Source organism: Onychostoma macrolepis, chromosome 13, assembly GCF_012432095.1.
Source record: "Onychostoma macrolepis isolate SWU-2019 chromosome 13, ASM1243209v1, whole genome shotgun sequence".
Taxonomy (NCBI): Eukaryota; Metazoa; Chordata; class Actinopteri; order Cypriniformes; family Cyprinidae; genus Onychostoma; species Onychostoma macrolepis.
The window spans coordinates 14,924,955-14,943,147 of NC_081167.1; the positions used below are offsets into that span (position 1 = coordinate 14,924,955).

The window sequence follows — 18,193 nt, forward strand, 5'->3', positions numbered from 1 at the left end:
TACAATAGTTCTGTACATATAAAAGTGTCTTGAGGTTGAGTAAAAAATCTGACCTGTAACATCTTTTGGTTACGTTTGAGTTTGACATCTATGTCTGTCTTGAAATTCGTCAGGTTGTAGTGCAGCATGGTTTGCTGCGCGTGGAGCCTCGCTTCTACCTCATCGCGGTGGTTGCGAAACTGAGCTTTCACTTCCTGAAGCTTCTGTAAACTCTCTCTCAACTCTGCCTCAACAGACTCCTGTGGACTGTGCTCCTCACCACCAACCTCCAGAGGCTCTGTGACCCTCCCCTGCCCCTGTTCATGTCGGAGTTGGGCCATGTCCTGCTGCAAACCCTGCACCTCCTGAGAAAGCCGTTCCAGGGTTAGATTGAAACTGTCCAACACAGGTTGCAGCTGAGACATCACAGCCTCTTTCAAGATTGGTAGGAGCCCATGGTGAAGGTAAGGTGTTTCAGGTTGAGGAACACCTTCATTTTCAGCATGAGAATCTGGGAAAAAAGAAAGACATTGTGACGAAACCAAGACCCGTGAACTTTGAATTAGCCTTGTTTAGAGAAAATCTTAAAATAAATGTTGTTCTCATTGGTCAGCAGTTTCTATGAACATTCTAAGCAGCTTACAAAGAGGGGAATCCCAGCAACAATAATGTTTTGGAGGATAATAATCACATTGCCAAAAATAGAAATTTGATTCTATTGTCATTCTTGGATAATAATTTTCCCTGCCGTGCTGTTTGTCCTGTTTGACTTTTTGTGCTGCTCATGAGGAAACATCAAAAATATGTTGGAAAGATTTATATGTCAATTTCCATTTTAGCCTGGGTCATTCAACCGACCTTTTGACCTTTTAACTGACCCGTCAACAGCGCAAGGTCTTTCACATCCCCTGCGTTGTAAGAAACTGTGTGTGGTATGTTTTGTTAGGTTTTTGTGCACAAGTTTTAGTTAAGAGTTTGAAGCAAGAAGAGATATGTACATGTACAAGTTCCCTGCTGGGAAGCTGAATAGAGGTCATGTGCTGTTTTTATCCTTTTTATTCACATGCTGTCAAAACACTCTCTGGAAAAGCTTCAGAATTTATGCTCCTGCTGTTTTTTTTTTCCTGTGTTGTAAAATCTAATATATATGATTGAGTCAACTTTTATTACCCTGACAACATTGTTATTGCTAGTTGAACCACACTTCACACAGACACAAAAGCTCTGCCTATCCAGAACAACAGGGTAACAAGAAGAAAATTCTCCTTTCAGACTTCAAAGTTTTTTCTTTCTTTTGTCTTATTCTGTGAGAGAATGCACATTTAAAAGAGGCTCTCAAGCCTTATTTATGTGACAAATGTGTCCTTACATCAATACCACTCCAGCTGTTCAAAGTTTTCTCAGTGTTGTATGTGCCTGGATTCAATCTATATCTGAAACTCTGTCGTTTCCATAGACCATTACATCACACTCACAACCATACATTGTTTGTATGGAGGGACTTTTTTCCCAGGCAAGAGAGGATATCCTGTGCAGGAACTCGTAATGAGAAGGGACAGTGAGGAGGAGTTGTCATAGCAGAGGAATGGAGGTTTTCCCCCAGTCTGCAGCATTATTTACCGTTCTGTTAATCCGGCATCCTCTGGACAGAACAGAAGGATGTAAGAGAGACCGGCTCTGGATGAGACAGACAGAATAATATTCCCATAATATCTCTGACAATGCATATCACAACCAAAGGAAATGTCTGGTAAGCAAGTTTCTGGTATGGACAACACACGTGATCTGTTTTCTGTGGTTTTTGGATGTACAAAAGAGTGGGAAGAGAGACCTGTTGTGTATATATATATATATATATATATATATATACTGTGTATACTGTGTGTATATATATATATAGATAGATATATAGGTGCATCTCAATAAATTAGAATGTCATGGAAAAGTTCATTTATTTCAGTAATTCAACTCAAATTGTGAAACTCGTGTATTAAATGAATTCAGTGCACACAGACTGAAGTAGTTTAAGTCTTTGGTTCTTTTAATTGTGATGATTTTGGCTCACATTTAACAAAAACCCACCAATTCACTATCTCAACAAATTAGAATATGGTGACATGCCAAGCAGCTAATCAACTCCAAACACCTGCAAAGGTTTCCTGAGCCTTCAAAATGGTCTCTCAGTTTGGTTCACTAGGCTACACAATCATGGGGAAGACTGCTGATCTGACAGTTGTCCAGAAGACAATCACTGACACCCTTCACAAGGAGGGTAAGCCACAAACATTCATTGCCAAAGAAGCTGGCTGTTCACAGAGTGCTGTATCCAAGCATGTTAACAGAAAGTTGAGTGGAAGGAAAAGTGTGGAAGAAAAAGATGCACAATCAACCGAGAGAACCGCAGCCTTATTGTCAAGCAAAATCAATTCAAGAATTTGGGTGAACTTCACAAGGAATGGACTGAGGCTGGGGTCAAGGCATCAAGAGCCACCACACACAGACGTGTCGAGGAATTTGGCTACAGTTGTCGTATTCCTCTTGTTAAGCCACTCCTGAACCACAGACAACGTCAGAGGCGTCTTACCTGGGCTAAGGAGAAGAAGAACTGGACTGTTGCCCAGCGGTCCAAAGTCCTCTTTTCAGATGAGAGCAAGTTTTGTATTTCATTTGGAAACCAAGGTCCTAGAGTCTGGAGGAAGGGTGGAAAAGCTCATAGCCCAAGTTGTTTGAAGTACAGTGTTGTTTCCACAGTCTGATTATTTGGGGTGCAATGTCATCTGCTGGTGTTGGTCCATTGTGTTTTTTGAAAACCAAAGTCACTGCACCCGTTTACCAAGAAATTCTGGAGCACTTCATGCTTCCTTCTGCTGACCAGCTTTTTAAAGATGCTGTTTTCATTTTCCAGCAGGATTTGGCACCTGCCCACACTGCCAAAAGCACCAAAAGTTGGTTAAATGACCATGATGTTGGTGTGCTTGACTGGCCAGCAAACTCACCAGACCAGACATAGAGAATCTATGGGGTATTGTCAAGAGGAAAATGAGAAACAAGAGACCAAAAAATGCAGATGAGCTGAAGGCCACTGTCAAAGAAACCTGGGCTTCCATACCACTTTGAGGCTGTAATTAAAGCAAAAGGAGCCCCTACCAAGTATTAAGACCATGTGATATTTCAGTTTTTCTTTTTTAATAAATCTGCAAAAATGTCAACAATTCTGTGTTTTTCTGTCAATATGGGGTGCTGTGTGTACATTAATGAGGGGAAAAAATGAACTTAAATTATTTTAGCAAATGGCTGCAATATAACAAAGAGTGAAAAATGTAAGGGGGTCTGAATACTTCCATACCCACTGTATACAGTAAATGAACATACTTTCCAGAAGGCCAACAATTCACTAAAAATGTTTTTTTTTTTTTTATTGGTCTTATGAAGTATTCTAATTTGTTGAGATTGGTGGGTTTTTGTTAAATGTGAGCCAAAATCATAACAAACTACTTCAGTCTGTGTGCATTGAATTTAATACATGAGTTTCACAATTTGAGTTGAATTACTGAAATAAATGAACTTTTCCATGACATTCTAATTTATTGAGATGCACCTGTATATATACAGTATATATTACAAGAGAATATTATGGAGGAAAAGGGATTTTCACATACTCTACAAAAAACAGCAAGTAGCTGCCAATATGCTGCAAGAATTACATATTTCTGTAAACTAACTTGGTTTACATCACCCTGGTTCCCTCAAAAAGCCAATTGTATTTTTTCATTGGCTTTTGGATTATTACAGAATATAAAGTCTGTGATCAAGAAGGTTTATAATTCTCTCACGTTATATCACATTAATCTGTACAAATAAAACATAACTTTTACCAATTTTGAAGCCTAAATAGAATTGCGAGAATTGAAAAACTAAAGGTTGGCTATAAACAAAGGACAAATTGTTTATGACTTTAACTTCACAACCTTTAAACTTCTAAAAACTCTTTAAAAAAAAAAAAAAAAAAAAGTTTACAGGTTGGAAAGTTTGAGTTAGAATAGTTTCGATAGTGCAAACATAAACACAAGAGGACTGTAAAAGTTGACAATAGAGTAGATGAGTTGACCAGTTTGGCGTGTTGATGTTTTTCATGTTAACCTCTGCAGTCCCATTTAGCAACTTGTTTGCCAGTTCTATGTGGTCAAAGCAAAGTCTGTGAGGAATATTGCATATAATAAAATGTAACATACCTCTCCTCTCAAAGTGGTCATGGCCAGCATGACGGCTGTGCTCATAGTCATCAGTGGGCTCTGCTGCAGTTTGATTCTCTACATCAGGTTGTTGAGCTTCATACAATGGACCTCCAAACATTTGGTAATCATTCTGCTCTCTGTTCTCCTGAGTTAGTTTATGTCCTAAGAAAAGAGAAGAAAAAACAGTAGTGCCAAATCTTATGTAGCGTTGTGGTTGTATTGAGTGATGATGCCTTTGCCATCATGCAGCTCTTCTTATTTTGTTACTCGCTGCACAAATGTGACCTGTGCACTTTGACCTGTGCGTTTGAATCTCAGGAAGGTCATCAGTAGGAGTGCTTCGTATCAGATTAATCAGCAGCCTGGGAATTTCCAAGTTTGTGTCCAAAGCCTTTGTTTGTGTCCCAACAACCAGCTCAAAGGATTATTTTTAGAGCTGTGGATTTGACAGCCTCCTCTGAAACGTGCTATTATTCTAGCATGTTCCAGTGCATGTGTGTATTTACCCAAGACCGTTTTTGTTTTGTCCATGCTTGGACTGAAGCACGGTCATACACGTTAACACCCTGTGTGGGCTCGCCCCTTGCCTTCAGAATGCTCATACGCCCTTTTCCTTTCCTCCCATGTGTGGCAATAACATTCCCATAGCCAGCTAATATTTGCACAAACACGCTTTTGTCATTTCCTCAGTTTGTTTCAGCAGCCAGGCTGTGTCAGTCTGTCACAGGTATATAGTCATGCATGGCTAATGTTGTATTAACCAATCAGCATGCAGAGATGCAACTATCCATGTTGTATTAGATTTCATTCAATTACAGATGGCAAAACTGTAGATCTTTAACATTTCAAGATGAAAGAGTTTTTACACCACATACGTCTGTTTGTCGCTTCATGTCCCCCTGTGTGTGCTGTGCCTGCCATGCTGGGGTCTTCAGATTCTGAGACGTGGCCATCTGTGACTGTGCACAGACAAAAACAGAGAGAAAGAAAATTGCCTGGTTTAGCCATTCTTATGTTTTCAAGAACATATGGCACCTCACCAGTGAAAAGCTCCTTTTACAAAAGCCATTTTGCATCTGTTTAGGACAATCAGATCCTATTTACAGTAGACGAAAGAGCCAAGCTTGGTCATTAGAAGGGGGATGTTTATATACTTTTGGCCAAGCAGTGTATTCAGATCTTTAATGTTGTTACATGTACACAAGAGAGGTGTAACACCATGTCAAACTTTTGGAAATGCAAGCATTTCTTGTTCTTGGGTCCAGTATCACCATAAGCACTGTCAAATCTCATCAGTACCTGTCTCCTCACAGTCTTTCCCAGCATGCCCAGGGCAGCATCGCCACAGCAGTGCAGTGAAGATTTTCTCCTTCTGTCTGTACACTGGCCGAGTGGACAGCTTGTACCTGCATACAAATTATGTTGCATACCGATTAAGTTATGAGATGTAATACATGTTTCTTATGTTAAAATTCCCTTTCTATTCTAACATAATATGCATCAACCAGTAAAAACACAACCAGTGACATGAGTTTATGGGCAGGACTAACTGTTTGTTCAACCAATAGAATGCACTTTTTCAGCAACCTATAGGTTCCAGAAGTGTTTTTCCCATTCATTTTTCAATAGGGATTTTAAAAAGGCTTTGTTTAGGAGTTATACACCATGAACCAAACCAGCCAGATAGGTGATGAATTACAACTTTACAAACTTTCATTTGAAGAAGAAAAAAAATAGGTCTTTGAGAAGTGGACAAAAAGACAATCCTCTAAAACATCAAGAATGACATAATTGAATTAAAAACATAAATATAAAACTATTGATTTAAAGATATTCATTTGGCACAATTTTATTTCTCAAAATTACATAACTCTGACTGAGAATTGATCATTTCTCTGCAGAATCATGGGTAACACAGTTACCCATCTGTAATTCCACTGTTGAGCACAATTATTTAAAAAACAAGTAATGCAGACCGATGGCTTCAACAAAAGCATACCATCAGTTTACAACCTCGTAGTTCACAGGTCTGTCTTTAAAAGTTCATTAGTCATCATTCAAAATTAATTTTTCTGTTGGGAAAATGAAAGGAATATTTACTTCCGGATCCCAACTGTGGCAGTTGATGGAACAGGTGATGGTTTGGTGCTTGTAGTGCAGAATCTACATTTCACTTTTAAGATATAATGTATTACTTACATGACTAGCTGGCAGTCTGGGGTGCCGTTAGGACAGGGACTCTGGGACTTGATGGTGTACTTCTCAGTTCCACAGGATACTGCCACAGTAACAGCACGCTTGTGAACAAACGCACACCAATTCCTGGAAGGGAGAGTGAAAATCAGCCACACAAATACTCTGTAGTTAGGAAACATCGGAAGTATCCAGTTCGGTCAAGGCCAGAGGTTCATTGTACCAATACACTTATTTTTGCATAATTGTGTTTAGCTGAACCTTTTTTCTCCTTGTTCTCAGGGTCAAGCCTAAAAATATTGATTTGTCTACAGGCAAATATTAACCTACAAATGACACATTAAGCCCTTTAATGTGTTTCTTGGAATGCATCCATGGTAATCTCAAATTAGTTTGATGAATCAATGGCCGGATGTTTTCCTCAAAGTTCTTTTACAGCAACATTAAGAGTAAATATGCCGCGATTCCTGCACCAGCGCTGTACATCAAGACAGCTTTTCACAAATTAAATAATAATCAGGGTCATTTCTGAGTTTCCTTCTGTATATAAAAGTTAAGTGACTATACAAAGCACATGAATATTTAATGAGGCAAGCACTGCGGCAGCTTATGATTGGTTGTCTCTTGCTGAACAACTTGACTTTACTTTCTCACACACTGTAAACCTTCGTAGATGACCTCTTTTCAGGGTTAAAAGTGGTGCAAAACACCATTCAAAATTACAAGAGTGAAACATTGAAACAGTTCCAATCATATGTATATGCAGAATTTTCGGATCCTTTGAATATGTTGAAATATTGGAACTTTTGTCCGACCGTCAAACCGGATATGATGAAGAACAAAGTTAGAATTACCAATATATTTCCACAAAAATATAATTTTTTTAAACACTATTCCTGTAAAATGGATATTTATGAATAATTACATCCAAATAATATACATTGTTAAATTAATGTTTATGTTGATTAGCCCTTGAAAACCTACACGTTCCTTTCAAAGGAACTGTTTGTTTGTGTTGAATGAATAATGAATGTGTGTTAGTCTATATTTAAACATTTTATCATTGTGAAAGCAGGAAGGTAACAGCAACATCATGACCAACTTGAAAGTACCATGCGACTGGCAAAATGAAACAACTGTATGCAAATGTTGGAGAAGAAAGGCAACTTTACGCATTGCAGTAATAATATTCTGTAACGCAAACACCTCATTCAATCAGAATGAGTCTGAACTTAGTAACTGGGTTTTAAAAAGACCTTAACCCAAGGTTAATTAAAATGTGAAAAACCTAACTTTGTATTTCTTAGTTATTGGAAATAAAAAATACTTTGATTGTAATAACATTGCAAACATTTGCATTCCTATCAACACAATGTGTCAACCAAATCCACTTTATTTTGGCACATAGTTGCTTCCTTTCAAACCAGGAACCAAAGAATAGGTGTCTGGGTGCCAACAGTCATGACTCATTGATAATAGTGCTGAGAGCATGGCATCCCGGATCTGATCTGACAGTGAGGGAGATGAAAAGTTCTCTATTGAGTTACAATTCTGTAAAAAAACAGAGCCCCCTTCTGACCTGGGCAAGCCCAAACACCCTGTTCCTGCTTTGACCTGTTGCATACAAATTAGGAGCTCAATTAGGAGATAAAAAAATGGAAAGGTCATTGCTTCACACAAAGGACAGAGAAGGTCCGTACCATGCCACAGGTTTAGAGAGGCTGGTTACATACACTGATTGACGGTGGCTGACCAGAAAGACAAAACACAGCACTAAGATTTCATTGGGTCCAGCTGTGAGGTCCTTTTCCTGAGGTCACGGCAGAGCTGATGGTGATGAGCTGCAGTTATTTTACAGCATTAGAGCTGATCTTTGACACGAGTCTTTGTTACTGATTACGAGTTAACCGGTAAAACTGAGCAGAGATCAGAGGTTTGTTGAAGTTAAAGGCTGGACAGATAAGGCTCTGTGGGTAGATGTATTTGGAAATGGTCCTCTGAGGAGGAACATCATCCTGCAATTGGTTGTTTTAACTTGCTCAATCCTCTTGATGTATGATTCATCGTGCACAAGCAAGACCGGTCAAAACCTCCCTGCCAAATCCATCACATCCACTGCCGAGTTGTGAATTGTTTTGGGTGTAATTGTTCATTCTTTGGTCAATGGTTAATGTGTTCGGTATGAGCTTGAGAATGAGAAACTCTGTATTGGTCTCTCCATTAATCAAACATGAATGTAGGGCAGATCAGGTCAAGAGGACCGGTACATTTCGAAAGAATTTTGATGACTAAATGACTGGGAATACGCCAGTGGTTTTAAACCCACAGGCCATGATACATTCAATATAGCCAAATGAATCAGTTAAGCAAAGTTGCACTTCAGTTATAAGCCAAAACACAAACAAAAACATACTCGTTCCAACACTATTGGTAAGTAACAGCACTTTATGGATGATTAGTAATACCTAATGCGTTTTAGATCATTAGACTATGAAACTTACATGCAGAATGACTTATACTAGAGAGCTTTAAGCAAGGCCTGAGCTGAAACAAAATACAATCGTGTACCATACGTGCCACAGTTAGCCTTACATAAACAGCTTTAGTGCTCGTCTCCAAATAGAATAAACTGTGTGATAAAAAAACAACTCTCATTTTCAGTATACAAAATGTCAGAGTAAGGCAAAACATCCAAGTGGCGATTCTTGTGCAACACAGTACATTTTTCTGGTAATGCACACAAACTGAAAATGCCAAACAGAGGGGAATCGTATTGCAGATGTAAAGGCATTTTGAACATTACTTGGTTATTCATCTGACATTATATTTGTCTTGATAACTAAGCTGACCGTAATGTGCTCATTGATTGATAGGATCTGAAGGTAAAGGGATTAAAGGTCTCAAGACAAGTTACTTAAAGCACGTGAATCATTGTAGTTTACAAGTCTGTGGTTTTGCTTTATTCTGGGGCAGACCGAGATTAAAGGATTAAAGGACGGTGCACAGCAGACTTGCTTCTCGCTGCCTTCATCTCTGGTTTACGTTAGCTTCTGTAACCCTAAGAAGAGGTTAAATCTAGCTGGAACGGTCTGGAGCAGAATTCTGGCACCCTTGATACAGAAAGGAAAACAAATCAGTTTATTTGTCAATCCATTCAATTTAATTTTCTGTCTCCATTTAGTGAGTTTACTTGTTTAAAAAACTACAATTTCACTGCATCACAGATAGAAAGTTATGTACAGAACTGCGTGTTAAATTTTGGACCATATATACTCCTTTTCCCTAATCAGCACCTTTCAGGCTTAAATCAGACTTTGTCACTTCCTTCCATATAGTTCTATGGATGGACATCCCTATAAGCACACTGCTTTTCCTTTTGCGTTTTGCCGATTAGTGTCCCCTCACAGGAAGGAAGCATCTGACGCTCTGTCCCTCCGGCAAACTTCCCTCATCCTGGGATCCTTACCCAACGAAGATACCCACGGACTTCCACACATACAGACTGACATGACCTCTAACCTTTAGCCCCTTTGTTTCATACTTTCCGTTGGTCCTGTGTCAGTTTCCAGAGAGTGTACTGCAAAAAAACCATTCTCTTAATATTATTACAATTTAAAATAACTTTTTTCTACTGTATTTTAATATTTATTCAAATGGAATTTATTCATCATACTCCAGTTCTCACACGATCCTTCAGAAATCATTCTAAAATGCTGATTTGGTGCTCAAGAAATATTTCTTCTTATCTATCTTAAAAACAGTTGTGCATTTTTGAGGAAATCGTAATAATTTTTTCTAGCATTCTTTGGTGAATAAAAAGTTAGAAAAAACAACATTTATTTGAAATGGTATTCTTTTGTAACATTATAAATATTTTTACTGTCACTTTTGACCAATTTAATGCATTAATGTGGAAAAAAGTATTAATTAAAAAAAATATATATATTACGGACCTAAACATTTTGAATGGTAATGTTTTTCCTTACCACACTGTAAAATAGTGAACATCCCAAGCCATAACATATTACTAGATGGAGAGAAACTTGTATACAAATGCCCGTTACAAATCAAAGGGCTTTGAAAAGCTGCTTTGATGTTTTTATCAGTAGACATTTATCCTACTGCATATATACAAAGTTGAAATATTACGGCTGAATATTAATGGAGGATTAAGTTTGACTTTGGATCCTCTACAGACTTCCCATTGCCTCTGACTGTTGTCCAGCAGCTGCAACAGATAAAACTCTCCCCGTCCATATCATTCCTCTGATTCTAGTCCAAGAAATAAAGCTCATTATAAGCAAGTGAAGTGGTGCGTTTCTACTGATTTGATCACAAAAGGAAACATGGATTTTCTTGTTACTTTTTTGACAGACAGACCTCTGTTGAGATTGGTTAAAACCCAAGAAGTAAATTGTATGCAAACCTTTTTAGGGCCAGGCTGTAAGCTAGAACAGCTTCCTAAGACAGACCCAGGATGAAAGCAGATTAACTAAAACCACATCAGAGAAAAAGAGAGGATTTGTGAGAGGATTTGAAATATAGAAACCGAATACACAGGCATGGAGAGAGGTAAGCATGAGTGTCAGGTCAGAACATCCACATTCAGATGAATTTAGGGGTTTTCAAAGACAAAAGACGTGTGTCTTGATGATTTGACTTTGGCAAAACAAGGTTTTGTTTCATAAGAACATGTCATTTTGTTTTGACATTTGATTTGTCGTGATATTCCAACAGCTGGTTTTTGTTCAGAAAGCTTGAAAAACTTTGCGAAGTGAAATTTCTATTTAAATGATTTCCAACAATTTTTATTTAACTATCCACATAAGTACAAAACATTCCCTTTGTTACCGTGATCAGTGATATTTTCCTCCAGCTCACTCCAATTTTGTGCACCTGGGCAGCAAACTCTCTCTTTGTCGCTCTGTCTTTCTTTCTAACTATTCAGAGCTGTTCATGCGTGCCAAGACATCACATCTCTAAAAAAAGGATCTTTTCTTTCATCCACAGACCGAGACCTCCCCCAAATTCCACCTGTTATTTAACAAACCTTTTATGTTACCCTAATCCAGGCTTTAATGTTAAACAAAGAATTATAAAAGACAAAATAAATGGAAGCATTGCAATTGCAAATGCAGTTGATTAATAATAATCATCTGTAAATACCTGTTAATGTTTTATTTATAATAACACATTTATTGTTAATTCATACTAAAAAAAAAAGTAATAAATTAATAAATTGCTGTACAGTATTTGCTACCTCAAATTAAATTAAATCCCAATTCAGGAACCGCATGAATTGGACTTTGAGAGGTAATGCTCAGCTCAGTTCTGAATGGGGCCATAATGGGATCTTAATCAGATGTTCTTCCTTTAATCACAAGGACAACATATTAAATACAAAGTGAGGGTGTTATCAGAGACTCAAGCCTGCTGCTGAGCAAACTGGGGTGTAATGTATGTATGCGGGTTGATGTAAAGAGTGACCCAGCTCTTGTACAAAGATTAAACTGAGTCTGATCTCAAAGCGCAGGAAACATTCGGGTCCTCTCTGCTCCAGCTAATTAGGCTGAATTATATGGATTAGCCAGAGTTAAGAGAAAACATATGGGCACTCTTGAAACTTTGAGGAGATGTGGGGTTAGAGGAGACCTTTAAACACCGAATTTTCTTAGTAACGGGTACCTCCAAATGTTTGCTGGAACTCTTTTCCTGTGTTTAGCTTCCACATGAGCCAAATGTTGATTGTAACAGAGATGGGGAAGATAAGAAACTTGAGGAAGTGATGGAGAGCAAGTTGAGCAACCCAACTTTGTTTTTTTTTAAAGAGATGTACTCTTTTATTCAGCTAGGATGTATTAAACTGATCAAAAGTGAGAGTAAAGAAATTGCTGCCAAAATTAGCTTTGATAAGAAACTTGAGGAAATAATGGAGAGGAACCCAACTTCACTTTGTTTTTACAACCTCACAAGCTGCTGCTCTACTTCAACCTGGGTGGCTCTCCAGGATAAATAATGAGCTCTAAAACCATGCACGTTTTTTATGACATACATGTAATGAGCCAGATTATGAGAGAATTACCCTGATGGACAACCTTCTTTTCAGCTAAAACCTCAAGAAATTACTTTGTAAAAAAGAAAGTACTTTTGTTTTGTACAATGTGGTCACAATTATGTGTTTGAATCAAATGAAGCATGATGAATGAATGAAGAACAGCAACACTTACCCAGTGCGGAGTAAAGAGCCCCGAGCTGATGGCTCTGATGGGTCCCCTGTTCCCTCAGGCACGTCTGGAGAAACATGTCCAGGAGTGGGACCACGGTGTCCATGACCGAGTGGATGGTGGACAGATCCATACACATCAGGGCTCTGCCTGTTTAGTCCTTGACCATGATGAGGTGCTCCAAACCCAACCAGTGGAACTCTGTGGTCCCAGCCACCACCATCTGACATGTCCTTCAGCTCATCCTCCTCTTCTAGCTCCGGGTCTCTGGCTCTAACCTCACATCGTGCTGCGAGAAGCAGCCCCTGGAGTAGCACGGCCAACCTCAGCACCACCATATCTACAAACCGCTACAAACACGAGAGAACAAGATGTTGTAAAGCCGTTGCTCTCTGGTGTCTTGTGGAAACTCTCCGCCCCCCATCTCAAAAATGATCCTCTCCCTCCCTTCTCCTGTCAGTCCACTCCCCTCCGCTCCCTGTGTCCCCCACCTCTATCTATTCCCCTCCCTCATCTTAATAGTTTCAAAGACCTCCAACAATCCTCGGAAATGTCCCCCCACCCACCCACGTCCAGCTTACTCCCCGTGGAAAGGTCGCGGAGCCTGAAACAATGAGGCCCGTCAGCTCTCAGGCTTTACATGCTCAGAGGTACTGGACACACACACTTGACTGTATGAGTGAGGAAGCAGTCCATTTCTCTTGGCTGGTCACCAGATGTTTTACACTCTTATCACCTCTTGCTGCTCTTGTCTCCACTCGACACCAAGTAGCTCAGGAAAGGGATGTTAAAGCTGAATGCAAGTGTATTACAAGAAGATAAAAGGACAATGGTTTTTATACATAAAACCATGGGGAAAAAACTACTCGGTATAAGAGGAAACTCCAGTATTTCATTCCCATACTTCTGTGTTTGTTAAAAAAAAAGTCTATTTTAAATTAATGCTATTCTTTTGAACTTTCCAATAATCAAAGGATCCTGAAAAAAAAATTATTATAATTTCTACAAAAATATTAAGTAGCACAACTGTTTTCAACATTGATAATAATAAGAAATGTTGCACCAAATCAGCATATTAGAATGATTACTGAAGGATCATGTGACACTGAAGAGAAATTCCACTTTGCCATCAAATGAATAAATTTGATTTTAAAATATATTAAAATACTAAACAGGTTTTTTTTAAGTTTAATAATATTTCACAATATTACTGTTTTTACTGAATTTTTGATCAAATAAATGCAGCCTTGGTGAGCATAAGAGACATCTTTCAAAAGCATAAAAAGATCTTAGCACAACCCTAAAATTTTAATCTTGACATCTTGTCTTCACTGAAAAATTCATCAGAGTTAGTGAGACAAGCCAAGCTTGATTTCATTCATGTATCACAAAAAATAAAATCAAACAAATCCACCACTCAAAGTTATGATATTTCTCCAAAACATACAACAGTATCTACTGTACATAAATCTATAGATACCATTTATGTCCAGATGATTTTTGAAGCTTGAAAGCCCCAGGCACTGTTCTTTGTAACTGCTTAGAAAGGATGGATAAATTCTTCAAAGAAAGTCATAAATGTTTGGAACAGGGTGATCTGTACCTTTAAGAGATGTGAGGAAACATGGATTTATGACCTTTATTGTTTAGTCAAAGGATGAGTCAGTGTTTTAGTTGAAACAGTATAATGTCTCTGCTTTACCATACTTACAGAAACAGATGTTTTAGTTGTTCTGTATAAACAATGAGCAAATATTTTGTCTAGAGCTCATTGAAGTGTTTTTACCACAGTGTTTTTTTTATTAAGGAAAGATAAATGGTAAAAAATAAATAGATAAATAAAATATCTGAGCAGTCTGGAGGGGAATACAACCATTTGTGTGTTAATATAGTGTTCAAATATGAGCTCAAAAATAGAGATTGTATTGCTGAGAAGAGATCTAAATTTGGTCATTTTTGAATCAGGGAATATTAACTATGATGAGTATGACAGAATACAATGATCAAGCCTCATGCAGGATGCTTACTTAGAGTCACCAGTAGATGTCAGTGCTGTAAAACAAACGTGAAAGCTAGTACAGCACACTGAGAAAAAAAAAAAAAAAAATGATTCATTGAATTTACTAATTTTTTTTTAAGTGCTTGCAATCAATTTATTTGAGCTACATTTAAATAAATTTAGTTGACTAACTTTCAACATTTTTGTATTTAAATGTAGCTAAAATAAATTGTTTGCAACCACTTACCTTAAAAAAAATGTAGTATATTTTTTTTCAGTTGAATTCCTGAAGTACTATTGATATATTGCTTGCCTTGCTGATGAGAACGCACTGCTCATGACCGAACTAATGTCACACATAATAATCAAGAACTGATTCAAGTTAACTGTAGAGCTCACCGAGTGAATATTTAATGACTATGATATTATGTAGTATTGTACTGCCTTCCAAAATCATCAGAGAAATAATAGTTAATGGAAACATATTACCATATAAACACCAATAAAATATTTTTGAAATTAAATATTTAAATGCTGAATCACAGCTTGATTAATTATCCCCAGTAATGTGCATTTGCAAATGTCAGTAATCTATGACTTATGGCATGGTATACAATGATCTTAAGCTGTGGGCAGAGAGAGACTTGGGCTGTAAAGTAGAGAACATGTTGTGGCTGAGAAAAGCTTCCATTAGAAGTGAATTCCCTCCAGTGCGGTCAGGAGCAATGGCTGATGCTACAGTGCGCACTAATGAGACCTGAGCGTCGGCTGTTTTTGTTGGTACAGTTGCCAATAACATACACAGGTATTTGAGCAAGGCTTGTGACTGTCTCCAACTTATGTGTCATTTAGCACTACAGTGTAAATTTGGTAGCCTATATTTCAGCGACCAATCAGAAAGCCTTTCAGCTAGCTTATGCATTTTGCTGTCATGACAATGACCTCTGGTGGTGAACTACCTTTGACCCACAGCGCTTGAAGAGCTACTTAGACATGTGTAGAGAAAGTGTCTTTCACAGTCCTCACCTTTAAACTAATTCTTTAGACCCAGATTCAATGAGGGGGAAAACATTTTGTTTCCAGGCAACACAAGCTGTTGCAATGGATTTTCAAAGTCACTAAAACAGACAAAACATTTTGTGTGTGTGTGTGTGTGTTTGAGAGAGTGAGAGAAACTGCAAGGTTTTTAAAGAAAGTATTAAACACTTAACTTGCTTTAAATACAATGCAACTACAATACACTTTTATTTCGCAACAACAGCAACATGCTCTGTGTTTCTTATTGTTTATTTATTTATTGGGACATATAAATGTGTTTGTGTGTCTATATATGTATAAAAACACAGAAGTGTCATAAATAGAGCTGATAGTAAATCACCTGTTGCCCCTGAGTTAAATCATTCAGTTAATGAACTGTCATTTTGTGGAACAGATATGATACTTCCGATGCATCGTCATACGAATTTGGAATGGAAATTATTACAAACTGAAAGTAAATGGATTTTTTGCCTTAACACTCTACAACCAAATGGTTTGAATGAATATTTCAATCTGTCTAGTTTTTTATAATGTTTTTTTTTTTTTTTTGATATTTTTTGTCTTTTTATTTTTTTCTTCTGTATCTCCTCTGGATATATTTGTAAATAGCCGCTGAAGTAACTGGTCTGTCACTGATTCATTAATTGAATTGATTTAATACATACATGTGTGAGGAATCGAATATAAAAATGAACCGTTTCAATAGTATGTGAACAACGAGGAAGGTCCTGCGTCCGAAACGTCTGTTGATTTTAACATGCACTGAGCACTTTTTTGCACTTTATAAGAATGAAGAAGATTGCTAGTATCTCGGCATGTAATCCTTTTATTTGGATACACAGCAAACTAATTTCAAGAATTGAGTTTTGTATACACACGATATTTTGTAGGGCAGTGGTATTTCATTTAAAACCCATTTTTATTATAATACACAGTGATATCAAAGTTGAATTTTCAGCAGCCATTAGTCCAGTCTTCAGTGTCACATGATCCTTAAGAAATGTAATTATCCATTTGAAGTTAATGAAATTTTGAATAATGAATACTTTGAAACTGAGTTCAATATGGTTTCAAAAGAAATACCAATGTCCAAAGTTTTAGCCTTTAGTCCTAAAGTTTGAAAACATGTGAGCGTCACCATAGAGATCTCTAGAAGAACACTGTCATTGTTTTTAAGGTCTGCCAGTGGCACTATGCAATACAAAATTTGGTACTTTTGTTGCAAGCCTCACCCTTTCTCCTCAGTGACAGCAGGGATGTGGTATGTGGTATGATCACAGACCGGATCTTTCCTTGAATCCCATTCTCAAAGCAGTTCTCAGGCTGCCCTGAACCTAGAAACATTAGGATGCTAGTTGCTTCATCACACCCTTACAGAAACTGCAGTCAGATGATCCGTTTGGTCAACCACAATAACTCCTGTTACAGGCAGAAGACTGAACGAGAGACAGAGAGAGAGAGAAAAGGAGACTTAATGTCAGACAACTGAAGATCATAAGCAAAAATATGACTATGAACATAAAAAAATATTCATTTTTTTCAGTTTTCATATTGCAGCACTGATGGTAAATGCTGTAAGATGCAGACTTGTGTAACTTGTGTTTGCTCCTACGAAGTAAACAAGTACATTCAACATTTTGTCCATTTTACATGTAGTTTTGTTCATTTTTCATGTAGCATCACACTCCAGCTTTTCAGCATAAAAGGCTTTTCTGTCCACTGATGAATTCTATTAAATTAGCATTGAGCTCAAATTAGAGAGAATTTTGTTTTGAAAAGTTTGACGTATATGCTCTAGTCTAGATATCGCTTCAAAGGTGATTTGAGAAAGTTTGGATGAGATATTTCACACTGTTCTGTCATCATGTTGATGATTAGTTCAGTACTGATCATGCTGTTCTCCCATGGTCTCGATTTTTGCCACGTGATGGATACATATCGACCCGATAGCGCTGAGTTCTGAGCAGCCGGTATTAGATTACATTCTCTCACTGTCCTGGGAAATGCAAGGAGTTATATTTAGACATACAGAGGTGGTCATTTAGTTAGCCTGGGCTGAGCATCATCATGGAGGTGGATAATAAGGTCACGTGGCTACTGGTGACCAGTAGTCTGCTCAGAGAGATCCGTCTGCAACACATCAGGAGCAGTTTTGTATCTATCAGGTACAGCTGAGAGAATAAGTTACTGTATTTCTGCCAGGATGAATGATAACAAAACCATTGCATTTGTACTTTCATGAACTAGTGAGGTATTTGTATCAAATCTCTCCTTTTGACAGGAATCTAAGCCAATCCAATCTTATTGCGAGTTTATAAGAAGATTCAAAGTTGAAGTTTTGAATTGTGAAATATAAACTCAAAATTGCAATTTCAGTTCAGAGTGGTGCAGTGGCTCAGACTGCCCAAGGGATTTAACCTAATAAATATATAAAGGACAATACATCATTTGCCTTGTTCATGTTGGATTAGCCAATAAAAAAAACACAAATTTCCTTCTGTACTGTGTCCCAGTGTGATTTTATT

At 37.7% G+C, this 18,193-nt stretch overlaps 1 protein-coding gene across 1 annotated transcript in view; it reads right to left on the reverse strand.

The window, feature by feature from the left end:
- mmrn2a (multimerin 2a) overlaps window positions 1-13,035 on the reverse strand; it is an 18,429-nt gene extending 5,394 nt beyond the window's left edge. The window contains exons 1-6 of the mRNA XM_058795664.1: window positions 12,635-13,035; window positions 6,414-6,536; window positions 5,514-5,620; window positions 5,090-5,173; window positions 4,212-4,376; window positions 54-490 (exon numbers count right to left, since the gene is read on the reverse strand). Of these exons, the coding sequence (XP_058651647.1) occupies window positions 54-490; window positions 4,212-4,376; window positions 5,090-5,173; window positions 5,514-5,620; window positions 6,414-6,536; window positions 12,635-12,969 (1,251 nt within the window). The 5' untranslated portion in view covers window positions 12,970-13,035. The remainder of the gene's footprint in view (window positions 1-53; window positions 491-4,211; window positions 4,377-5,089; window positions 5,174-5,513; window positions 5,621-6,413; window positions 6,537-12,634) is intronic.
- Window positions 13,036-18,193: the final 5,158 nt, after the last annotated feature.